At 39.4% G+C, this 26,669-nt stretch overlaps 1 protein-coding gene across 2 annotated transcripts in view; it reads left to right on the top strand.

Annotated features, from left to right (window-relative positions):
* HSPA12A (heat shock protein family A (Hsp70) member 12A) overlaps positions 1-26,317 on the top strand; it is a 52,968-nt gene extending 26,651 nt beyond the window's left edge. For both annotated transcript variants that reach the window (XM_050335429.1, XM_050335439.1), the window contains 6 exons: positions 13,446-13,617; positions 16,511-16,597; positions 17,167-17,271; positions 17,877-18,135; positions 19,769-19,872; positions 21,322-26,317. In XM_050335429.1, coding sequence (XP_050191386.1) covers positions 13,446-13,617; positions 16,511-16,597; positions 17,167-17,271; positions 17,877-18,135; positions 19,769-19,872; positions 21,322-21,956 — 1,362 coding nt within the window. In that variant the 3' untranslated portion in view covers positions 21,957-26,317. The remainder of the gene's footprint in view (positions 1-13,445; positions 13,618-16,510; positions 16,598-17,166; positions 17,272-17,876; positions 18,136-19,768; positions 19,873-21,321) is intronic.
* Positions 26,318-26,669: the final 352 nt, after the last annotated feature.

The raw sequence follows: 26,669 nt of genomic DNA, 5'->3' as shown, positions 1-26,669 counted from the left end.
TAAGAAGTGTTGGAGATCTGCTCCTGTGCTCAACATCTATCAGCTTTTGAACAGCCCACAATCTCAGTGCACCTCTGACGTCCCCTCATCTCCGTTTTGCCTTAAACAAAACATTGCTTACCTGGAACTCTTTAATCTGCACAAGGGCTCCTGCATAGTCCCCTTCCAGCTGCTGTGCTGCTTTCTCATCGAATGAATAATCTGGGTGTTCCCTTCAGCTCACAGTTCTTCCTCTCTGTTCCCATCCAGCCTATCCAAATCCTGCTAATTCTGTCTGCATGACAGCTTTTCCTGTCTGTTCATGCTGCTGAGCTTTCATCCAAGCTGTCAGTGATTTTGCATCTTGGTTACTCCAACATTGTTTCTTTGGCTTTTGGCAGCTGTGACGTGGTCTGGTTTGTATCTCTTCAGAATATTGCCGCTAAAGACTTCTGTAGCCTCGCATTTGACAGGGAATCAACCCACATTTGACTCCATCTGTGTCATCTCAGGCATAAGCTGCATGTCCTGGACATGAGTATCTGTATTGCTTATTCATTTTCCTCTCCTGAAGCCCTTTCTAAAATGCTGGTTTTTTCATGCCTACAAAAACTTGACTGTGATTAGTCTACTTATATGGGAAAACTACTTCTCATTGCTTCTTGCTGTTAGTCTGCCTGCCCTGTCTATATTCATCTATTGTGCTTTGTGTATCCTTAACTCTTTTTGTACCTGAGTTATTATTACCTCTTTGAAGCAGGTATTCATTTTTCTCATTTATCTTGCTTTCTGGGGCCTCCTGAGGGACTAAGTCTGGTAGGATGTAGAAAGTTGCATGTCTTCACGGTTTGCTTTGCAGAATCAAAATTGCTTTGTTCCTAAACAACAGGCACTTTTTCCTGTCCCTCGTGCTTAATTTCTGTGTGTCCAGAGATGGTTCTAAAGCTGTGTGACACTTGATAGGGTCTGGTCACAATTGGAGAGAGCTTTGTGGCAAGAGCAGAGTGTCAACTCTGTAGGACCCACTTGGGCTTAAATTTCCTTTCCCAAAACATGTCTGCTGGGATTAGTGTGTGCTGCATCAGTTTTTGTTACATCCTGAGTAAAGATTCTGAGGATTCTTAGTCAGGTTTGCCGTTGTCCTCACCACTAAAATAGAAGGCATCATAAATAGCATTAACTTTTTTTGTTTCTGTGTCCCAGTTGTTCTGTTTCAAATTCTTTGCTTTGGTGTAGTTCTGTCAGAAGTGCTGTATTTGCTAGTATTAGAAAAAAGTCCATTCTCATGAAGAACTCACATTGTGACTAATAAATTCAAATTGCTGATATTTTTTCTTATTTAGAAGTCCTTGTCAGCGTGGTCCAGTTGGAAAGCATGTGGGAGGACTCCACCCTGTTCATGTGGATGGGACCTGCCCTTATTGCTGTCTTTGCAAAGGATGCTAAATGCAACTACCTGCATGGGGCTTGAGGTTTAGACCCCAAAATGAAAGAATGGCTTAGGTCTAGAGGCAAACCACTTCTGCTCTTGAGCATGGCCTGGTAGTTACAGCCTCATCAAAATTACATGTGAACTTGGATCCCACCTCTGTGTTACCTGAGGTCCTACTGACATAAGAAAATTCATTGTTTTGTTAGTTTGTACTACTGATGACAAAAACCTCCACCACTGTGTCCACTAATAGAGAGATGAAACTTTAAAAGTAGTCAGGAACATTTGTATAGAAACCCATTAAATCTAGGTAGGCATGAATAGTTGGTTCAGTATGAGCAGCACTTTTAGCCCCTTATCCAAGTGGGATTCAGGCACTGCAGGTTGTGTATTAGAGGAACACAGGATCCAATACTCTTGGCAGGTTGTTTCTTTTTAGTAAAGACATTCCTCCAGCTCATCTTTCAATACACATTCCTTGGACCCAGTAAGTGCAGAGCAGAATCTGCAGGCTGGAATTCTTTGAACATGCTAATAGGAATAAAGCTTTAAGGAAGAGTTTGGAGTGTGATAGGAATATGGGAATGCAGAAGCTATAAAATAAGGAAGTAAACCATGGCATAACAAATGCACTCAGAGCAGAGTGAAGGAAAGGGAAGGATGTTGCCTTTTCATAAACTTGCCCAAAATACTCTGTAAGCTTGCAAACATCATTCATTTGGGCTACTTCGAGACATTGAGAGTTTTTTTCTTTTTAATATGAACTGTTGATTTTGAAATGGAGTTCTAGAGCCCTAATAAATCTAAAGTAGATTTATCTTTCAGTTACAAATAGCAAATGAAATCATTTGCATGGTAAGCTTGTATAAAGAAGAAGAGAGGTAGTCTAAGTTATAGGCTTAAGTATATGAGCCTGAAATTCCAGAGGCTTTCTTTAACCAGCTCTTATGCTAGATGTTTATGATTGTTTTCGTATCTGTTTTGTCATGGAATGTGCATGATGGGAATTACTTAACACATTGTGTTGGGGTTCACATTACATTACATTGATCAGTAGTATCTTGCTCTGTAGAAACCTTCGAAGAAAAACAAATTTGCTGAAAGATTGATGGGACGGCACCTAAAATTTCTTGCTGATAAAAACATGATGTGAAGTATGTTTGATTTTCAAAAAGATGACTACAAAGACTTAACCAGACTCTAATCTGTGAAGCTGAGCTACACCTACTTCTTCATAAGTCTGTTCTTCGGTACAGAAAACACATGCAACTGAAATTTATTTGTGTAGGGACAGTGTGAGGCTTCTCCTATAAACCACATACAAAGGTGTAAGCAGCACTAGGAAGCTGGTGATTTTTTTTTAAATAGTACTTTTTAATGAGACAGATAAGGCAGAGGTGTGTTAATACATCAACTGCCTTGGTTATTTGTAGCTTCTGGGGGATCTCTTAAGTCTGTGTTTTCACTTTTGTGATATTAAGATCCTTTTAATCATAAGGATTAAAATGTTTATTGAGTGATGTGTTAGGGAGGATTCTGCATCTTGTAGCTGTGTTTAATTAGGAAGGGATAACTAATTGAGGGGTGGAGATTTACAGAGCAGGAAATGTGTACTGATTGGCCTCTGCTTACACGTTTTGGTTACTCAGACAGGTTCACGTGAAAGCAGAGGCAGCTGACAAAGCCATCTGCTAATTTAGTCCTCTATATTTCTATTTGTCCAACTCTGTCACTTGTTGCCACAGGTTGCAACATTTGGAGGTTTTCTCTTTCTTTTGCTATGCACGTAAAATAAAAGGTTTTCATAGCATTCTGTCACAGTGCATCTGTGCTTGTCTTCTAAAGCTTGGAAGCACATTTCACAGGATCTTAGAAATTGCCTGAGAGGTCACTGAAGCCAACAGAAATAACCAAAAATTAGATTCTTCATTCTGCTTGGTGGAAAGAGTGTCTAGATGGGGTTTACCAACCAAAAGAAGGAAATGATGGTCTGCAGGGATGTAAACTACAATCACTAGGGAATGACAGAAATCCACATGGAAATGTTAATTAATGTGGACAAGATCTAAAAGTAGTGTGTTTGATTATTTTAATTAGTTCACAGAAAGGACAATGGTGAAGGATAATAGATAGGTCTAAAAGACATCTTAGATGCCAGTATTAAGTTACAGAGAAAAGAAATACAAGCTGAAATTGGAACTGTAGTGGAAAATATTAAGGCAAAATCAGAAAGCCCAAGATACAGCATAAGATGCAACAAACAGAAAATAGCAAGCATGTAGTTTTCTCTGTGAAAGTCCATTCAGTCAGGCCACTTGTGCCTTTTTAATATAATCAGCCTGAGCCACATGGACCTACAGGGAGGATATTTCAAAATAAAGAAAAGGAGAGAGCCTGACACACTAGAAATGTGAAACTAGACTTAAATAGGAAGAGTCAGGCTTTACTGTTGAGATAACTGATGCATGCCCATGGTACAAAAAAGCATTTCTAGAATATTATAACATGAAAAATTGAAAAGCTTATGAGAATTTAATGGCTTCATTTTTCTAATGCACGCTACTCATGAAACTTGCAAGTAATGCTCTCCTGCACCTTGGGGGATATAATGTAATGCAGCAAAAAATTCTTGGTAATGCCACTTGGAGCTAAGCTTTCATTTGCGGCACAAATGCGATCTGTGGCAACAATCCCTTGGGAATGAGCTGCAGCAACATCACCTTAGTGAAATATGAACTGAATGCCACTGTGGTCCCATCAACTTGTCAAAAACATAACCTCCACCTTACCACGTTATCATTCAGCAATATGTGACTCAGCTTTAGTAATGCTAATTTGGATTTATTTGTGTTCCCACTACCTGAGAAACAAATGGGGGAACGAAAGGGCAGAGGCACAACAAAACAAGAAATTTGGAGGTTTTTTTTTTTTGCAGAGAAAAACGTTGGTAATTTCATAGTCTTGTGGTTGTTCTTACCTAATAAAGGATCCAAGATGCTTCTCCCTAGAAAAACTGTCTCTATTTCTGGGGTTACTTCTGAGACCAAACCATGATAGACTAGATCTGGTGTTTCTAGGTAAGGTCTGCTGTAACTATTGATATTCTTTTATATCTTGCAAATACAAGAAATCCTTTTCTCTCTCATGATGACCCAGAAATCTAGTGCCTTGCCTGTGTGTAACAAGAAATTATCTTTCTTGTAGGCAATTCACAAAAGCTTTTTCGAGAAATAAGCACAGATAAACTGCAGAACCTTCTAGAAATAAGCACCTGAAATATATTCAGGTATATCTTTCCTTATGCTCCACTTTACTTCATAAGGGGGAAAAAAAAAAAAGTTTTATAGGTTTAAAAAAGGAAATTATAATACAAAATCCAGAAGACCTGACAAGTATACAGTCTTGAATAATTCCAAGTTCAGATTAAGGTAAAAGAATAGATTATAAAAATAATCTATAAAGTATAGAAATGCTCAGGTAAAACAATCTGTTCTGTAAGCTGGGTAATAGCAACACCAGGAAAAATAATTTTTTTTTTTTTTCAATGAAGGTTATGTTAAAATTGTAAACTCAACTTGTGCATCCTTGATACATTAAAGTAATTGTTTTCAATATGTTGCATCAATTTTTAAAGTGACTGGTGGCTGATTTTAAGGTTAAAGGACTGCTTAGAGCTGTTGTGCTCTATATGTTTTCAGATTAAAAAGAATGTGCTGTGACAAATGTTTTCTTTTGATCCCAAGACACTTAAACAAAAGTTCTAATTGCAATCCATACAGAAACCTGTGAGGAGGACCTGAATAGCTGCAGGCTTGTAACAGAGACTGGTACTGCTGTCATACTGTCAGACACAATGGGCTCCCTCTCACTGATACACTCAAGGATTTGACATGAAAGTCATAAAGACAAGGGTTGAGAAAGCTTGTAGGTCTTTGGCCTTTGGGAAGGATTTCTGATCTTTCTCAGTGTAGAATACCTGCAACATTTTAGAACCATGGAAGCATTAAGTGGAAGTGCTTGTTGGAGGTTATCTAGTCTGCCCTTCCACCTGAAGCAGGGTTATTGCCAACACCAGCTCAGCAGTGGCTTTGTTTAGCCAAGTTTTAAAAATCTCCAAGGACAGAGAGGCCTGTCTGAGCAGCTGTTCTGGTGCTGCAGCACCTTTTAGTAAAAAGGTTTGTAATACCCAATTTGAACTATAAGAGCTGCAGTATGGGGCTCTTGCCCCTCATTGTACCTCCTGGCGAGACTAAGAGAAGCTGTGTTCTGCTGCCTTTGTAACTACCCTTCAGATAGCTGCAGGCAGCTATTAGACTGCTCCTTGGCCACCAAGACTTTCCCCCACCATAAACCTAATTTTAATTATAAATAAAATGCTAATCTAAACCTCTTGCTCCTTCAACATACACTTTCCATGCACAACTCTGAAATGGGGAGTAGTGTTACTATTAACTGGAATTAATTTATATGTTGTCTGGTGATGTTCACCAAACCAGCGATACAGGTGCAAATATGAGGCACCTTATTATTGTCTATCCTGATTACCTGCAGGTTAGAAGATTTCACCTAAAAACTCCCTTCACAGGAGTTCACAGCTTGTGAGTTCTATTTGAAGTTGGAGCAGCAGTAAGTTCAGGCTAGGTGAAGACTGTGGGAAGGTTGTGAATTTTCTGTGAGTTAGTTACTTTGTACAAGCTTCTGGTATGGGCAAGCCCTGGGAATTCAGGAAGCACTGCAAATCCTACTCTCTGGTATTTTAAAAGCAGGGAAATAGTGTATAAATATATAGTAGCAATATCTACATCCTCATGGCAGAAGGGAAGATATCTGCAGTCTCAAAAGAGAGGTCTCAGGATAATCCCAAAATCCTAAGGCCAGTTTAAACGCTGATTTTTACACTGGGGTTCATCCTTTTATGTCTTTCATGTTACTTAATCATTCATGCTTGTGCAAAGCAAACAAATGAACTATTACAGGGATCTCTTAACTTTTGTGTCCCCTCCCTTAAAATGGTGGCTTTTCCACTTTTCATCTTCCATAGCTTATATACCCCATATCTGCAAAATGAAGTTACTTCTGTTTAACCATAGCCTGAGACTTCATTTATGCTTTCTCAAGCAGTTTTCTCACAGAGAGATGAGTATCTTTGTCTTGTCACTTAATTGTACAGAAGGAGAAACTGACACTGAAGGAATTCTGCAGCTGTGGTAATTATCCACTATTTTCACACTTGTGAAATGCAAAGTATGAGTGGCACCTGATCAGACTAGGATCTGTGCCACAAGCCTAATTTTAACTCATCCAGCAATAATAGTGTGAAAATGTTTGCCTCTATCTATATCTATTATGTATATGCATGTATGTGTAGAAAATGTTGTGTAAGAGAAAGCCAAATGCTCTTGGTTCTGTAAAGCAGAACATGCCTCTATGACATTGTAAATGTCAGATCTTTGCGGTATCACCACCCAAACACGGTGTTGACTGGATTAAAAAAAAAAAAAAAAAAAGTTAGTGTTCAGTTTTTCATCTAGGCTCTTAAATCTGGAGGATAAATTTTTGAGAGGAGGGGAGCACCCAGCTGCTCTTCTTCCTGCCTTTGGCAAACCCAGCCTCTTTGCTGTGGTTACTAAGAGGAATCTTTGAAATTCCTGTTTATTTTGTGGCTGTTCAGCAATTTTAAGCATCTGTCTTTGAACAGATAAGTGGACAGAGATAGCTGGGCTGTCTGACCTCACTGTGTTCTATTTATTCACAATATTTACTGTACTGCAGCACTCTTCATTACTCCATAGTCTAAAGGCAAAGCATTGGTGTATGTGATGGTGTAGTGATTTTCAAACATTCTTTGTGAAGGCCTCTCAAGGCTGAAGATCTAGCAAAACTGCATGCACTGTGCTTTTCCTGCAGTTTTGTGATATCCACTCGCCCCACTCCCGGCCAACTCAGCTCCCCCTCGTGCGCCTCTTTGGGATAGTGCTGAGTCTTTTCCCATGTTGCTCATCTTTCCTGGCGTGCTCTGCCTCTGTAATTAGATCTCAGTTGTTTATTTGTGACATCCCAGTTTGATGGCACAGAACGAGAGAAACTGCTTGCTAGGGAAAAAGGAGGAGGATTAGAGGAGCTCACTTACCAAGGCACTAAGTGGATGGTGTTAACCATGAATCCCTTCACACAATGAAGTGATTAGTTTAAACAGTGTCAGTTGCACAAGGCACTTCATTTCCAACCACTCTTTCGCCTTGCATTCGTTCAGATGAACGCCGTGCTTGCTTCATGCCATCTGCACGGTGCTTAATTTGCAATCATGCCTTTCCTATTGTTACTAATTACAATAAATGTCTTGGAAAATAGCAAAATGTTGATGTTAATTCTCAACTTCTGTTGTTTTGGCTGAATGATATTGTCCTGCCAAGCTTCATTTCCTAATGAACCACGTTATCTTTATGAAGCTATTTCATGGGATCCAATGTTTAAATTTTATTTCACAAATGTGAAATAATTATTTATTAAATTTTATTTCACAAATGTGGCTTTAGTGGTAAAACACATTTGAAAGGTTCTTTCTACCAACCAGAAGAATGGATCGTTGCACTTACCTGGTCTGCAGTGTTGCTTCTGAAGTGACTAAAGTAATGGGTTGGTGAAGGTGAAAAATTGTGAAAGAAGAGTTGGGACCCAGGGCTGTGGTGGAGCTGTGATGTAGCTGTCCCTGCAGCTTCTGCATGTACTGTGTGTCACATTGGAAATGGAAGCTTGCTGTTTGGCCAAGGGTAGCATTTGGCTGGGACACTGAGCTGGAGTTCTGGGGTTATGGAGGGATTTGCTGCCTTATCATGGGTTCCTGTGCAAAGTTAGAGAAGACTCCTTTGTCTCTGTGCCTTGTTTTTCAACCGTGTAATGAGGGTGATTCTTTTGTACATGTTTATCTATTTATTCTATTTATGCTTAATTTTTACCTCTAGAAATGTCCTCTTAATTGTGAATACAGTGCCTACAGCCCTGAGGCAGTACTGAATTAGGTCTTAGATGACTACAAAATATATTAAAGCAGGAAATTAGAATTCATCCCATCAGTTCTTTCAGTCAGCTTTATAACTGAAAGAAACAGGTGCGCTCCAAGTAAGGCATGTCCCTTCTGTTACAAATCAGTGGTCAGGCTTTTTTTTTTTCTTTCCTTTACAAAGATATGTGATGTATCTCTCTGAAAAAAAACTCTTAAGTAGTTTGAAAGAGACGTAAAAGGAAATGTGTACCTTGTCAATGATGGTGTATTTCCTAACATACCGTTTCTTTTGAGGACACTGTGGTGTGATAAATAAAGCCTGATAGAATAACAGCATTCCTGCCTGGCTGTGGAGGACTAAGCTAAATGCTGATTACAGCAGCTTTTAGAGATGGGACCTTTTCATTTAGGCCTACCTGATGGCTTTCACTGCCTTTTAAAGAGGTTCAGACGACGTAGAATATTCTACTATAATGCTGTCTCTAAGGTTATATATGGGGCAGTATTAAAAAAATATAAAGAACATTGCTTTTCTTTGCTGTGCATGTGAGGCTGGGTTTTAAAAGGAGATTTTTAAATCTTTAAATCTGTAGTAATGATGATTCTGCATATGGAATGAGTGAAAATTGTTTAGTTCTCTGGAAGTGCTCAGATTGCTAATACGGAGCTTTGGTTCAGACCTGAGTATTTGCTAATGATGAATTAGGCTAGCACTCAGCAGCTGATGCTGTTCACAGAATCAGGAATGTTTTGTGGTCAGCTGTGGCTCTCCTGGTTGCACATCTGTGGCTATAAAAAAAAAGCTAGTGAGCCAAGTTGAGAATTCACCTACATCTGGATGGTAAAGTTACTAATGCTCCAGTACATGAGACTTTGAAGCACTTTGAGGTTTGTTCTCAATCATGAATCTTGACAAATGGACAGCAATGCACTGGCATGAGCTTACAGACCTGTTTTACTGGAGTGAGTGAAAATATGGGAGTTCTCTTGTCAAAAAATGGAATCCTAGTCCTCAGGCATAGGAACAAAGTTGAATTTTAGCGTAGTTCTCTTTATAGCGTCCTTTGCTTCTTCCAGGTATATAAATGCAGCCATATCCTGCAAATAAATTAATTTTTAAGAATTTTTTTATAATTCCATGATGAATTTTCCACTTTTGTGGTTTTGGAGGAGTGGCTGCTTCCTTCGTGTCTCATAAGTGATCACTGGGTTTATACTGGTAGTAAGTATTGTGGTAGAAGGAAAATCTTCTTAGCAGGCTAAAGTCAAGACACTGCACTATTATAAAGTCTGCTATAATCTGCCCTAGGCAAAAAACAAATTACTGCATCTGTCCCACTGCCAGAATGATCTGTAGAATGTTGAATATCAAGACATTGTTTAGGTCTGTCCTGTTCAGGCCTGTTACCTTGGGAATTTTTGTTCTTAATTACAGTAGTACTTGGGCAGCATGGAGTGAGGCAGATAGAAAGCAGAAAGTGTAAAACACAGCAGATTCCCAAATGTCTACAATTAATATTTTTAACAAATGCATCACTGTTTCTTTGTGTTGCCGCCTGCTGTTTTCCCTCCTCTTTCTCTGCATGCTCAATATTTTTCTCCCATCTGTCCCTTGCTCCTTGGCTGTAATGATAGGACAGATGTACTGCCTCCTAAGTCTTCATCTTAGAGCTTGTATTAAAACAACCTCATTGCTCCATTCCTCCCTAGCATTATGTGTGTGTTCATGTTTCTTTGTCATCTCCCCTTCCTGCATTCTCTCTGTGCTGTGTATGGGTATATATATTAACGGTAATGTGCTGTCTCTCATGGTCTAAGTAGAACTACGACATACATTAGGTGTGAAATATTGATTGCTATATATACATGTACATGTATGTATATACTTATATATAAATATGTAGGTGTGTATGTATATATGTGTATGTGTACATATAAAAACGTGTTGGTTGGCTTGTACCTTTCACTGTAGAAGATTCTTTGTATGGTTTCTATGATGTGAAATAACACATTCTTCATTGTAACTGCCCCTTCAAAGTCTGTAAGAAAAGCTTTTAAGTGAAAAAGCTCTACATATTCTTCATGAGATTCTGTTAGGATCAGCTGTGCTTTGAACTGTTAAAAATTGCCATTTCTGTTGAATGTTTTCCTCAGGAGATATTTTGGGTATGTTAAAATAATGGCTAGAGAGAAAAAGTAGCAAGAATAGCATCTGCTGTACTTGGAGGGTCTGCAACACAGATCTGAGTTCATCCGCTGCAGGTCACCGCCTTCCTCTCCTGACTTGCAGGCTGCAATGTGAAAAGGTCGTGGTACAGACCTGCTGGAGGAGGGAGGAAGCAAATGTTATTGTTAATGGTTTACTGTTTTCTCTTAGCAGAAGCAACCCTGGAAGTTTGTACCAAAATTCCCCCTAGAACAGATGATTTTGCAGTTAATGCAATCTTCCTACTCACCCCCATTGCCCCCCCCACCTCGAGTTAGGAAATACCAGTGCATTCCCTGTGTGTGCAACTCAGGTCTTGTCACCTCTTGCAAATGATCTATGTTCTGACCATTGAATTTTAATATCCTGAGCAACAAACTGTTTTTTCCCTAGTGCAATTTTGTCTTCAGCGCATAGGTTAGACTGAGACTAAGAATTGATTTATCTGTGCTGCTGACACATGCCCAGTACATGGAGCAGGCTGACCGCTCTTAAGTTCATCCATGTTGCTAGGGATTGAAAAAACCTGCTTGCTGCTCAGATTCAGAGCTCTCACAAAACAGGATAATGGATTTAATATAAGTGAAAAGTGCAGCAGGGCAGTAAGGAGCTATTTGTTCTTCAAGCCCTTTTTGGGTAGAGCAACAAATGCTGGCCTTGGAATTTCAGCAAAATTCAGGTTAGACTTTTAGCAAAACTCTCCAAAGGCAGAGACAGTAAAGGGCTGAGATAATCTATGTGCAGAGACCATACATTTTTGGAATTCTTTAGCAGATTAGATAGATGTCTGTCAAGGACCAAGTATTGATCTGTATTTCAAATATTGCTCTGTCCAATGCAACAAATCAAAGCTTCCTGTGTAGAAAAGCTCAAGTGGGGGTAAGTGATGTTGAAGTGAGCTGGTGTGAAACCAGCTCTGCTTGTGCCTACTACATCCAGACTGGTTGGAGAAAAGATTGGGTTTATACTAACGCACGATGCAAGAACTTCATCCCCGGTACAGTTCCAGAGCTTTATCTGAGCCTGTGTCTGCCAACATGCTCACATGCAAGTGCTGTGATGGCAGGAGGCTTTTGCTTGGACCTGTGTGTGATTGATAGTCTTTTTATACACTTTAGAGTTGCTCTGGCTGTTGTGGACCTGTATTTTCCAAAGTTTGATAGTTTGGTTGGAAACATGTACTATTTTTTCAATATGTGTTACAACACAGCTGGTAAGGTTTGATATTCTGTGGTATTTGCACAGTATTTTTCTCCCCAGACATTTGTACTTATTTCAGATCATGCTGATCAGGCCAGTGGATGTAACTAAAGCAGAAGGTTTTCCCCAACAGCAGTAAAAGGTGTAAAGTGACCACAGTCCCAATCATGAGGTGTGCTTTTAAAATAATGAGCAACCATGTTTAGTTTAACTCTCACTTTTTTATTTTGAATTTTATTTGTGGTTGTTTTGCTTTTTTAATTCGCAACAGTGTGGAAGATGCTTTCTGTAAGAATCTATTTATCATGTTTCAGAAGATGGAGAGGGTAAAATGAGTCAGTAAATGTGAAGGACAATTTTGTGTCTCCAAGTCTTACTCTGGTGTTGCTTTTAAACCAGCTTTACTTTGAGTTTCTAGCTGCAGGTGTAAATTAGCCAACGATTCCTACAGCCCCACAACGTAGCTGTATGAAAAAAACCAAATTGTAGCCCAGGTCTGCAGTCTTTCCATGTGAGTTTGCCTTCTTTTGGGGATGCTCTGGAGACACCACAATGTACCTGTATGAATTGAAAGGCTGGAAGACTGAGTGTGGAAGCAGAAACATGTTCATTTTGTTCTGTATTTGCTATCATACTTTAGTACTCGGGCACTTAACTGAAAAATAATAGCAGGTAAACCAAAAGTTGGGCAGAAAGAGCTGAAATGTATTTTCTGTTTTAACATAAAATTGTACTGTAGGCAGAAGTACAGAGGAAAAGAAATGAAAACACAGTTTTGTCAACTGTTGTTTGAATATTTTTCTCCAAGCCCAGCTCTAAGAGTGCACTATGTGGTTACATAAGAACTTGTGGCTTCCTGAAAATCTATGTGTCTGAAGGCTGAAAATCCAGAAAGAAAATAGAAAGAATGGCAAATGTTTATTTTATAATGTGGGATTATTTTTAGGCTTGTTCTCATTACATTTTAGGGAACCTGCCCTGTTGTATTTTGTGTCCTTGAATAAACTGAGCATTTTGAAGATCTTATGAAAGTGAATGTGCTTAAAAGCAATGGATTTTGAAATAGAAAAGGTTGGTTGTAAGTCAGAAGGTGCATTACTGACAAAGCATATTGTATATTGCTGTACAGTTAAACAGTGCAGGAACTTCATTTCGGCAAGGACTATGAATATCTGGGGCATAAAGAAAGGCATACTTAAAATACTGTTGTGAGGAGGAGAGGCCAAAGGTACTCTTTCGTGTCTTAAAAGAGGCTGGGGCCCCTTTTAGCAGGCAAATTGACAGGTTAATGAGGAGCTCAGGTTTTAGGCCATTCATTACAGGTTTCAAAATGATTTCCTTCGTTTCTCCACCTGTCACGTACACAACTGCTTGGTTAGACACTTAGCATGGTAAGTGCATGCATTCTTCCCTGTGACAGCCTGTGAAGTTGTGCTGTACATTGTGGGCAGGACAATTCCCAGATCCAGACCTTTACCACTGGCAACAGCTCCTTTTTGGGTTTGAACTCAAGGGGTGACCTAAACTGAGACCGTGAGCTGGGGAGAACCTTGTTCAAGAGCTGAAAGGGTCTGCTAAGGCTGCGGGACTTCCCACCCCACTTCTCTGATGATTCTCTCTCTCAGGCAGGAATGGCATCTCCTGAAAATCCCGAGCAGTTGATCATTGCCCTGGAACCTGAGGCTGCCTCTATCTACTGCCGAAAGCTCCGCCTGCACCAGATGATAGACCTGAGCAGTAGGGCACCTGTCAATGGCTACAGCCCGAGTGACACTATTGGAACTGGATTTACACAGGGTACTGCTGTTAATTCACTTCTTGAATTCTTACACATAAGTGTACTTTGTGCGTGAGGGCTGTTTTCTTACTCTTTCTTGTTTTTTTTCTCTTGAAATGTTTCAGGCTCTCAGTTTGCTTTTATAAACTGTTTTGCTGTTTGCTGTAGTTAGACTAGTTTAGACATTGATCTAGCAGACATCACAGAATGGTTTGGATTGGAAAGGACTTTAAAAATTGTTTAGTTCAATCCCCGTACCATGGGCAGGGACACCTTCCACTATCCCAGGTTGCTCAGAGCCGCATCCAGCCTTGCCTCGGACACTTGTAGGGATGGGGCATCCATAGCTTCTCTGGACAACCTGTGCCAGGGCCTCCCCACCCTCACAGGAAAGAATTTCTTCCTTGAATTTTAGCATGCAGGCAGCTTCCTTGCTTTGCCTTTTTTTCAGATGTTGTGGCAGTCTTTTAGTATTTTCACAGCAGTATTTATCTGCCTTAATTTAAGTCAGTACTTCACGCTGGATCGTTTTTTAAATTTAATTTGTTGGAAAGAGTTATGTGTTTTGATTAGCTCCATTATTGAAGCAGTGTTAAATAACTGGATCTTCAATGAAACTATTAGTTTTGGCAGATGCTTTTTGATGTCATCTTTATGAAATACCATTAATGACTTTCAACACAGTGGAACACGTGGTATTGGAATATAGCAATTAATTTATCTGCTTGTAGAAGGCCAATGAGATAGGGCACTTCTGATTTATATACTTGGGATCTGTTGCTAGTGTCAGTGTTTGAAGACTGACTTACAATGGGGGACAGGGCTTAGACCACAGTGTAAGTCACTTACCAAAAGATCCTTCATCACCAGAGTTTTTTGAGTTTGGTATCCTGCTGAAGTTGGAGGGAAGTAGGAGAGGAAAAAAAAAATCAACAGCAGTAAGAGTTGATTGCTGCATAATGCACATATTTGGCATCCCTGTGCACTGTAACAATTGCCCTGATATTAACGGTAGTGTGATAGTCTGTCCCAGCACAAATTTCTCAGAAGAATCTGTATTTTATCACATTCGCTAGGTCAAAACAGTAGAGGCAGATGGAAGATTAGGCTAGTGAAGCTATTCCTGCACTTACCAGAGCATTTTTTTCTTTCAGTTAGCAGAATCACTACATCATTCTCTCAAATCCACGCCTCTCCTTGCCAGCTCTTGTCAGATGTGTTCAGTGTTTGGAGGCCCACGCAGAGTACAGGACACAATCTGTTTCCAGGATACAGTCCCTTCAGGGGCCCCTCAGCTTCTGTCCCCCACATTCATGTCCTGAACCATTCCAGTTTCATGTGATTCTACGTTAACTCACTTTCAGACAACACAGGGATTTGCCTCTGGGAAAATAATAGAAGAAAATAATTTCTCTAGATAAGGTTTTGAAGCTGGGCAGAATCTGTCAGATCATGGATTTGTGCTAATGGGCTTTTTCTTGGATGGGGTTAACACTCTCCTTCTTGACTTTGTATGGTAAAAGCTATTGGAGATGAGAAAGGTTTCATGTCAAAATTAATGAAAACAAAGTTTGGAGTGAATTAATTTTGGGATAGAATTAAAATTTCATAAAGGCATGGCAGGCACCCAAGACAAGCTGAGAACAGATTAAGGAGAAAAAACCCTTAACTATAAACAGAGAGAATTACTCCAAGGAACATATTATTGCTGTGAAGTCAAAACAAAAATTTTACTGTTCATAGTAGCCAGGATAAACTTACTTCAGTTGTAGTTAAAGACTGGCTCTTGCATTCACTTCTAGCCCACAGGATTGAAAGAAAGGGCTGCCCTTGAATTTTGTGGGCTCTGTGTCAGGCCTTTCCTTGGACCTAGTGCTTGTTCTATCCTGGAATGCTTCATCATGTGAGCTCACATCGTGCTGTCAAGTCAGTGCAGGGAGGCTGGTGTGGCTTGTCTGCTTCGTGGGGTCTTTATGGGAAGGGGACAGGAGCAGGTGGAACTGCTGGTCTGTTTTCTGGTGATAGGCACTGTAGAAACTGGAAGCAAAATGCATTCTGGATTCGCATGCTGATATTTTCAGAAGGAATTTTCACACATGACTGGATGCCTCTTCTCTGTAGTGTTTTATGAAATGCCTCTGAAGGTGAGTGAAGGATAAACAGAGAATGTGGGGGGTTTTGATCATTTAGTTGTAGAGGTTGATTTAGAAGCATAAGGCAAAGGTTCTCACTACTCTGCTTTCTCTTCACAGACTGTTCTGCATCTCTTAAATGTCTAAGTAGCAATTAAGTCTTGTAAGTTAACTGATTGCTATAAAAGTATGGCTAGATTACTCTGAATTTTTAATTGGTATATATTTTAAATATTATGAGTGTTAGACCTGGTGATCATTGTGTCCTTAAGAAGTTACTAATGTGAGCAGTAGTGCTTTGGCTGCAGAGGCAGACTGATATCCTGATATTCCAAAAGGCAGTGGACTGGGGCTACTGCTGACAGAGGCTGTGATGAGCCAGTCCCCCCCCACCCCACTGCCAGCCTACCCCATGCCAGCCATGCAATCCAGAATATATTAAAAAGCCCCAAGTCAGACCTGTTTATAACTTTCTTATTAGGTTATTAGTATATATTATTTGTTTATATTATTTGTATTAGTTAATTAGTATATATTAACATATATATAATATATATATATTAATATCAAGGAAGATCAGTGTGGCTGAAAAACATTTTTTCTTCTTCCTAGGAGTGATATTCTAATGTTCCTGATTCCAGTGCAGTAATTTTTGTTCATCTGTTTTGTTAAGAAGTGATACATACAGACCTGTCAGCCTGCTTGCATAACCCTGCAATTTATGATACCCACTTCTTCATGCTTTCCTATACTCAATAATTTATTCTCTGTCAACCCCTAGCTAAGGAACACGTGCGTCATAAACGACAGAGTCGTACCTTTATGGTGGAAAACGTCATAGGAGAGATCTGGTCTGAACTGGAGGAAGGTAGTGTCCTTTCTTGAATAAGCATTGCTTTCACTGGTTTTACGTTGCAGGCAAAAATTGTGTTTCTCACAAATGTGCTGAGCACTGCATTGTTCTCACTGTGATTATAAATAGGAAAAGAAAAAAACCACAGGTTCGTGTGCTGCTCTTAGTAACACTGAACTGCAATTCCATATGCTCTAGCAAAATACAGTTTATTAAGGAGATGGTAGAAAACCATCCAGGTTTTAAAATGCATGCAGAATATTTTCCTCAGAATAGGCCTTTAAATATGCCTTTTAAATAGTGTTAATTTAGTAGCCGACTAGAATGTACATAGCAGCACGAGCAGTCCCACTAATTACTTTACAGCTGTGCTAAATCAATAGCTTTTGACAGCTGACTTTTATATTTGTTATCAGTCATTGCATTATATTTACTAGTAAAGATCAAGTCTTCAACATAGGCATTCTGGCTTTCTGTAGGTCATTGTCTCTCATGGTGTTAATGCCCCTGAGCAGCTCTCATTGCAGTGTGCTGGGTAGTAGGACTAATGTAAATACCATTGCCCTCTCCCTTTGGCAAACCAGGGGACCGTTACATCGTTGTTGACAGTGGAGGAGGCACAGTGGATATGACTGTCCATCAGATCAGGCTCCCTGAAGGACACCTGAAGGAGCTGTACAAAGCAACAGGTAATGTCACTTCCATTGCTTGCTTTATGTCATTATATGGTATATTACATATTTTTTTAATATTTTGACTTGTCAGTGAAGGAAATGTATGCCTTTATTACATTTTACTAACAGTTCTCCCTGAAATAAGACCAGCATTCAAAATTAGTATAACCCAGCTGCTGGTCAGCAGACGTGGATGAACCACTTAATGCATCTGATGCTTTTGAATGGCAAATCTCACACTGGTAAGATGATCTCAGGAAACAACTGTAGCAATAAACAACCTAGTAAAAGCAAATGGGAGAATGTATGCAGGCTACTCTTAAATACAAGTCCAACCTACACCTCCTCATGTGAGGGTAAGAAGGCAGTTTGCTTCTAATAAAAATGTTTCTGACTTATAGTGTTAGCTTTACTTTGGCTATGATGATAGAGGAGCAGAAGTGAGGCAAAGGTAAGAGCATGTTATGTATTAGACCAGCTGTTACATTCAGGAAAGACACCTCTTTCTGTAGGCCTTCTCCCTTGAAAGTCCTAATAGTGTTGCTCTGATATGTCTGTGGTCAAGTAGAAGTGTAATAAGCAGTCCAGAATATTAAAACTGTGCTTTGTTTGTGGTACAGGTGGGCCATATGGTTCTCTAGGTGTGGACTATGAATTTGAAAAGCTCCTGTGTAAAATATTTGGAGAAGATTTTATTGAGCAATTTAAGATCAAGCGTCCTGCAGCCTGGGTGGATCTGATGATAGCATTTGAGTCCCGTAAACGGGCAGCAGCTCCAGACAGGACCAACCCACTAAATATCACTCTGCCCTTCTCCTTCATTGATTATTACAAGAAGTTTCGAGGCCACAGCGTAGAACATGCCTTGAGGAAAAGCAAGTAAGTAGACAATTGAAACCAAATAGATGCAGAATTAATTACTGGTAGCAAAGACAAATAATTCAAATATCCTACTTACATATAGCCTGAAAGATAATAGCGTAAAAATGTAATGTAAGGATGAGAAAATGGGATTGCTTCCATTGCAGTTTCTAGAACGAAAAGTTGTGATCAATCTCTTGCAAAAGCTTTTCTGTACAAGACTTGGACTTGTCAGGTATTGCTTTGTATGACTTTAGTTAGGCCACCACTGCATCACTTTCTTGACTTTGACTGTGCATTGTGAGTCCCTTTCATGTTAATTCGGAGCATCAGATCAAAGTCAGAATTTGGTTGCCTAAAAGTTAATTACATAGAACCTTAATTTTTATCAGCCTAGAACAAATCCAAGATCGTGAGATGTGTAAATATGTTCATGGCTTTAGGACAGTTACTAGCAGTATCAGATCACTGGTGAAAACATGTACTACTGCATACAGCTCTGCAAGGGGAAAGCATTCTTCTTTTGAAGTCATGGCAGGCTTTTACCTCTTCTAGTATTTTACCAGTTAGATAATTTGCTCGACAAGTAGGGAGACATAATCCCCTCCAGAGATTTTAATTCATGATTTTCAGTATCAAGAAGTCACCCTAAATTACAAGATTGTGGGCTGCTATAGAAAAGGAAGTGAGAAGAAAGTAGAAATGGGCATTCTGCATCTTTTGAAATTATGTACTACAGGAAACCTGGAGATAATGGCATAAAAGAGAGCGAACAAAAGAACCTGTGAATCCAGGGCAGAATGCTTGAGAGCTGAGAGGGAGCTTAGTTTTTGTGGGTTGCTTCCAACTCAGCATATTTGGTGATTCTGTGAATGTAGTATGCATATAACTTTCAAAAGTTATTGGTAAATGTACTGTAAGCCTAAAGGACTTGAAATCCAGCTAAGAGTCACTTTCTAAATGAGCCTGAGGTTCTGAAATCATTAAAATTTCCCCCTCACAAGACCATCTCTGTTTTATTAATAGTCTTAATGGTGAATCTTATAGGGAATGCTAAAAGTTCCCTTCAAATGAAATGAAATACATTGGATAACAGAATAGAAAGATTATAAAGGTTGACATATAGTGTGCATTAGTGAAAGGGAGATTACTGACTTATACAGATGTGTCTCAGTGATGGAATAACCTAATGCCCGTATTCACTTAATAGATGTTATGCCTCATTAAAAATGTTGTGCCCTCTTCTGCCTCCTGAGGCTTCCAAATTTGCTTGTTTTCCTTGTGTGTTTCCAGTGGCTTTGGCTTGCTACTGCCATAGATGTTGCCCTTCTGGGGATGAATCAGTGCTGTTTCAAATGAGCGAGCCCCAGGTTGACTGCCAGCTGTTTCAGGAAGCAGTTGAGCATTGTTAATGCTGCAAAAGGCAATCAGGCAAAGAAAACAACAATTAGACAAGGAAACTAATAATTCTATCTTGAAATTTTACATTGCTGCGGTTGGTATGGGACTAGGGTGAAGTGGAGCACTTTCTTACAAGCAAAATGCATACAGATCCTGTAAACCCACTCCTTTATGTATTTAGTGTGTCTGATGATTGTTTTACAACTCAGCTGTAACATTTTAATGTTTTTTCCTAACCGTTCTTTTCCAGTGTGGACTTCGTGAAGTGGTCTTCCCAGGGAATGCTGAGGATGAGCCCAGATGCAATGAATGCTCTTTTCAAACCTACAATTGACCAGATTGTTCAGCACCTCAGTACGTATCTGTGTGTAATTCCACTTGCTGGCTTTGTTGAAACAGCAGTTTTTCTTTGCTGTTTCAAAGCAGTAACTGTAATAAAGTCAAACAACCTTCGTAGTGTGTACCAGTTGTGGGCGAGGAATTTAGTTCTGAAACTTGTAGTTGTCTACAAATGAGTTAGGAAAATGATGAGAGGGAGGGACATCTCCTGAACACATACTCCTGCTTAGTTCTAGTAGTAGTTACTGAGTGTGATTCAGTCCTGTTACTGCCTAAGCTTCAATTATTCTATACTTCCAGGGCTGCAAACATTCACAAGATTAAAATGCACCAAGAAACCCAGATCCTGCTTTTCTTTTTCCTGTTTCAAGCAGCAACTTAATAATGCCAGAGGTGTTCACTAATTTCTGCTTTTTCTTGCTATTGAGACCTCCAGTTCATTTCTTCCCAGTGGAAGGACATTTTTGTTCATGAACCTCCAAATCACTGACATCTCTTAAATGTAAATAGTAAATGATGCATCATGGTAAAAGTACTTCCAGGCATGGCTTAAACAGCACTGAATTTATTTATCCAGTAATGGAAAGTGATGTGGGCTTATTGGGAAAATGATTAAGATCTTTGTGGTGGAAGATTGGATTTGTGTCAAGTAGAGTATAATGAATGTACTGAGCAAAGTGTTTCTGTTCTACACATTAAAAAGCACTAGCTGAATCATATTTGGAATGGAATATCTATCGTTGCTCACTACATGTGAGGGATTATTAGGTAAACTACAGAGGTCAGAACTTATATGTGAACAGGGAGGGAGAGGCCTAGAATTACACCAGTTGTGCCATGTAACTCAGTCGTGCTGCCTCAATCATTTTAACTAAGGGTGAACCTACAACTGAACTGCATGATATTCCTGAAAGTAGGGAATATGACTTCTAGCTAAGAGGGAACATCTGTAAAAATGTAAGGAGGTATAACTTCACAGATGGTATTTATTGTGGTTAAGATGTCAGGGTCAGAAATAATAAGTGAACTTAAAATGGGGTGACTTATCTGAAATGTAGTAATGAGTGTGGGAATCAGTTGGGTTTGAGAATGTCTTGCTGATACCTGAAGTGGCAAGATGATGTCTGTTTCCCTATTACCAATAATGTGACTGGCAGGATTTTGTTGCAAGATATGTATGTCTCCCTTTACTGGTAGAAGATAAATAAAAATTCTGGTTTAAAGGCAATTTCAGAAATATTGTATGCTTTGCAGTAAGTGAATTCATAGTGAAATAGAGTATAGTAGAGACTCCAGAAGTGGGAGTAGTGAATGCTGAGAGTGGCAGTGTGGGCATAGATGTGGCGCTTTCAGATCTTGTGCATGTGCATGAAACATTCAGTGCGCTCAGACATTAGGATTTGCATTAGCATTGCCTTGTCACAGTGTATTTTCCCTTATTGAATGGGCTCTGTTTCTGTTCAGGTGAAGTGTTCGACAAGCCAGAAGTGACCAACGTCAAATTTCTGTTCCTGGTGGGTGGCTTTGCCGAATCCCCCTTACTCCAACAAGCTGTGCAGAGTGCTTTTGGTTCAAGATGTCGAGTCATCATTCCTCAGGATGTAGGTCTCACCATCCTCAAAGGAGCTGTTCTCTTTGGCCTAGACCCTGCGGTCATCAAAGTGCGGCGTTCGCCGCTCACCTATGGCGTTGGTGTGCTCAACCGGTTCGTGGAAGGGAAGCACCCACCAGAGAAGCTTCTAGTCAAAGATGGCACACGCTGGTGCACTGATGTCTTTGACAAATTTATCTCAGCCGACCAATCTGTAGCGCTTGGGGAAACTGTGACACGCAGTTACACACCTGCCAAACCTTCCCAGCTGGTAATAGTGATCAATATCTATAGCTCAGAACAAGACAACGTTAGCTTCATCACTGAATCTGGCGTGAAGAAGTGTGGCACCCTTCGCCTGGATCTCACGGGAACTGACGCTTCAGTGCCAAACCGGCGGGAGATCAAAACACTGATGCAGTTTGGGGACACTGAAATCAAAGCCATGGCCATTGATGTTGCGACCTCTAAAAGTGTCAAAGTTGGTATTGATTTCTTAAACTACTAATGGTCCTTTTCCCCACCACAGCCTGTTTGTGAGACTGATCTTCCAGTATTCCATTTTTTGACTTTCATATATCATGTAGTCAAGTTGAATTTCAGCAGGCTATGTGAGAACAGCTAGTACTAAGGTGGGGTAATGTCGTGTTTGTACCCTTTGGCGACCAAAGGCTCCATTTTCAAAGACCCTTACAAAGTTTTGGGAGCTAAAGTCCAGAGGTAGTAAAAGTTCCCAAATTACTCAAGCATGCATAAAGATCTACCTTTATTAAGTAAACACTGATTATTCTTGGGTCTCGAAGGCTAGTTAAAAATATATAAAATTATAATCTCTTTGCCTTGTTGTTGTTCTTCTTCTTCCTCCTCAGAAAAAGTTACTAACCCACATGGTTGTTGTAGGGGGTGTATTTGTGTGGAATATCTGTTTAAATAGCACCATCCTCTGGCAGTGGGAACAAATTAGTAGTATTCTTTTGACTTTACCCGGTGCTTTTGAAATTTAAAGTGTTGAAAATTAATGACTCAAAGAAATGGGAAAAGAAAATCCTCAGAAATCCTTAAAATTACATTTAGGAAGCAGATATATATATATCTCAGAACCTAATATTGATTGCTCCAGTTTGAAAACAAGGCCTTTATTGTCAAAGCTCTCAGAACAAACTGTTAGATTAATTAGCGAGCATTGCCCTCATTATACTTCAGAAGACTATTAAGAGCAAAGCTGTTTCCCATTTGGGTCTTTTAAACTTATTTTTATTAGTTTCCATCTGAAACCACGGAATCACATAACAGTTGAACAGGACATCCATTGACTGTCTGATGCGACCTCTCAGCTCTAAGCAGTATCAGCCAGAATAGGTTGCTTTCTTCAGTTCTGAATATCTCCAGAATGGAGATGCCTAAACTTCATTTGACAACCCTCACTGCAAAAAAGCTTCTTCTTTTGTTTGAAAGGAATATCTGGGGTCTGAATTCGTGAACATTGCCTCTTACACTGGATACCTCTGATAAGTCTGACTGTGTCTTCTTTCCTGTCTGCTGTCAGGCATTTCTACATGTTGCTAAAATTCCCTGAGCCTTCTTGAACCTAACAGCCCCAGCTCTCTCAGCCTCTCCTCACATGGAAGATACCCCAATCCCCTCAGCATCTTCCTGGCCCTTTGCTGCTCTCAGTCCAGTATGTCCACATCTCTTTTGCACTGGGAAGCACAGAACCAGACCCAGTTCTCCAGCTGTGGTCTCACCAGGGCTGAATAAGGGGGAATAATCACGTTCCTTGACCTGCTGACAGGGCTGTTCCCTGTACAGCCCAGGAGGCTGTTGGCATTCTTTGTTGCAAGGGCACGTTGCTGACTCACACTCAGCCTTGTGTCTGCCAAGACCCCGAGGTCTTTTACTGCCACCAAGCTGCTTCTGAGTCCACAGCATATCCTGGTGTATTGGATTATTCCTCCTTCTTCAAGGGATTATTTTTTTTTCCTGTTAATTCTTGTATTGAGATTTGGAAGTACAGCTAGATGATGGCTGTCCAGGAACATTTAAGTGACTTAAAAGAGAGAAGACCATTCAGATTAAAAGTACCATAATATATTTTATGTAGCAGACATTTAAATGGAGTAAAATATATTTCTGTGTTGAGTTGAATGGCCAATAAAGTGGAAGGCAGAAGCCAATATAATGAAACTACAAACAGCATTAAATAAAGCTACGTGGCTTTACATGTCTGTGAGCACAGAACTCTAACACAGGGTAAATGCAATGATGGTCATGGCAGCATCTTGTTTTTCAAATAACAACTTTCTGGAAACATTTTCTTAAGCATGTTCATCTGCAATATTTCTTTTACAACTCAAATAGTTCTTATTTTGCAAAATGCTACGGGTGGAAAACTTCTGAAACCTACATTCTGTATCTGCCATGAACTGACAACTACAGATTCAAATTCAAATCCCACGCCAAATTACCAGATTGGTGCCACCAATCATCCTAAAATGCTTACACTTTCAGAGCATTTATACAGAGCTGCCCAATTACCTGCTGGAATTCATTATGTTTTTGAAACTTTGAAAAATGTTGTTATTAATGAAAACCTTCCTTTCTAATAAGTGGAATATGAGTTAAATCCATTACTGACACTATTGGGAGATTAAAGCTTAATCAATAATTTCACTAATTTATGTTCCACTCCTGCACTTAAGCTTTCTGTGTTTATCCTGCAGTTTTGCCACAGAACTGATCCACTGCATTTTGCCATTGAATTTTCTGTGTCTCCTGCAGAATTCCCTAGTTGAATGGGAAATGTGTTCTGCGTTCAGCTTTAAAATATATATATAAATAAAGGACTAAGGAGAATGCTAAGTCATAGTATCCAGCTGGATACTTTCTGTAATTACAAAGTGTGCTTGCTAGCAGTCGATTTCCTGCTGCCTGCTAAATGCTTTAAAAGCTAAATACTGGGATTTTTTTGTGTGTTGCTTTCCATGGTTTACAAACAAGAGAAACTTTAAGATGAGTTATGAACAATATAATTTTATGTATATACAATATTTAAATATTGTACAGACTCTTTCTTTCTACAGTGCTATTTTCTTGTATAAAAACGCTCTTTGCCTCTGTTGATTTCATTCAGCTGTTAATTTTAAATAACATAGTTTCTCAATCAGCTTCTGTAATTATAGGCTTTTAAAGATGGTAAGATATGAAATGTAAAAAGCTGATCTTACAATAATAGGAAAGAATAGATGGTGTGTCAGAGAATACAACATTCTTCCTGCAGTGCAAGTCATGCCAGTTAAACGCATTGCACAGATGCACTAGTATGATGCTGGGGTTTTCATTTCTTCATTTCAGATGGTGGCCATTCTTTCTCCAGCAGTTTATCATAATAATGGATGAATCCTCCTGTAAAACCAAGTTTAAAATTAGTTTATATGATCTGGATATACAGCTTCTTCACTAGGTTTTTGGGTTTTCTCTAGTTAAAAAACAAACAACCAAAAACAACCGCAAACAAGAAACTACTTTCCAAAGTCAGGCAGCACTCATTATTGCAGCTGCAGGTAAGACCCAGTCTCTCTTTACCACTTCCACCTACCAAAAGACAAAAATCTTTAAAACAGGCTTTGGTGTCTTTGCATGCAGTGTTAAATTGAGTTGGTCCAGTTCTGCACAGATTTGTTTTCAGTGGCCTTAACACAGAATTTGATCTACTAAATGGCTGCCATACCCTCCTCTCCCCTATGACAAGGAGGTGACCTGCAAGATTAGGTGACCCATGATTTTTGTGCTGTTTTCAGCTGTCTGCAGGGAATGCTGCTGGTAGTTCCTGCAGCTCTTCTGAAGCACAGTTCCCTGTACAGCAGTGATTCTCTGCCCTTTGTATTCACTTTTTGTAAGATTCCATTTGGATCCAAGCAGGGGCTTTTTGCTGAAATTACTGCAGCTGTAAAATGTAGTTTGCATATTTTTGCACTTCCTCCTTCAGTCTGATGAGAGCACTATCAAGCTTACCTTTGCAGAGCACTGAACTACTGGACAAACTCCCATCTATCCTTGTTGCCCTCTTTAAGAATGGAAAATTAGCTTGTCTTCCTAAGAAATTAGAATTTTAAGTAGAATATTATGCTGTGGTCTGTAGACTAAAACCCAGTTAAACAACTTTACATTCTAAGAGGCATGTGGATGCCCATTTTGATAAAGGATGGTAGGCTGTAAAATTAATGTGGAATTTACTAGGAAATGCGTAAATTTTAGAATTGTAGTTCTGATACTTTTGCAGGAGGGTCCCTGCACAGCATTTTTTTTGTAGGGGTTGCATATGACATTATGCAACTTAATGTTGGAAAGACAAGGCCTGCTACCCATAGGGAAGGCAGGGATCTTGGCTTAAGTTTTGCTCTGAGCAGCAACTTGCAAGTTTAGGTCCAACTTACTGAACTCTAGGTTAAAGTTTAGCAGCTAATTGTGATGGAATGATTAATTGTGTTAGAATATGATAAATGTGCAGTGATGGTTAGGACAGTTTACATTGGTATGAATATACCAATATTTATATACAGGAGTTTTAATGCATTATTATGAGAAGGCTAATTATATATTGCAGACATTTAATTGCCAAGATAAGCTGCATATTTATGGTATGAAGTGGCTTAAGCGGATGAATAGTATAAAAGTTGTTGGGCATAATGTCACAGTACTCACCTGCTTGAAATAAACTATATTATAAAACCAACCATTGTGGTCTTGTTCACCTCTGTGCAAGATAAATTCAGATTTCACTGATGTTTGGAGCTGTTCACAACTTGTCTGGATTGTATCTTGAGTGTTCTCGTGTCTTCAATCATGTCAAATAAAATACCTTAAAATTAATTTTTCTTTTTGGGTGTCACTATTTTTATGAAAATGGCTATAAAAAGGAATGTAATTCATTATAAAGGTTCACTTGTGTACTCCATTCACTGCTGGTGATCATTCAGCTTCCATCAAAGGCAGTGTAGCTCTGAGTAGGGTGTCTGTTGGAGTTATGACAGACTGACTTTGGGCAATACCAAAAGCAGATCGGGTATCTTCTGGAGTACTGCCCTCAGCCAGAAAATCAAATATAAAATTTGATATATCAAAGAGAATGGTAATCTTTAGGTTTTGTATTATTAAAAGCTGGTTTATTCTTAAAATTGTATTATCGGGCCAATAACTGGGTATATTTGCATGAGAATGTGTC

Source organism: Myiozetetes cayanensis, unplaced genomic scaffold (assembly GCF_022539395.1).
Source record: "Myiozetetes cayanensis isolate MyiCay16 unplaced genomic scaffold, myiCay2020 scf10, whole genome shotgun sequence".
In the NCBI taxonomy this organism is placed as follows: Eukaryota; Metazoa; Chordata; class Aves; order Passeriformes; family Tyrannidae; genus Myiozetetes; species Myiozetetes cayanensis.
This window is presented reverse-complemented; position numbering and strand designations above follow the sequence as displayed.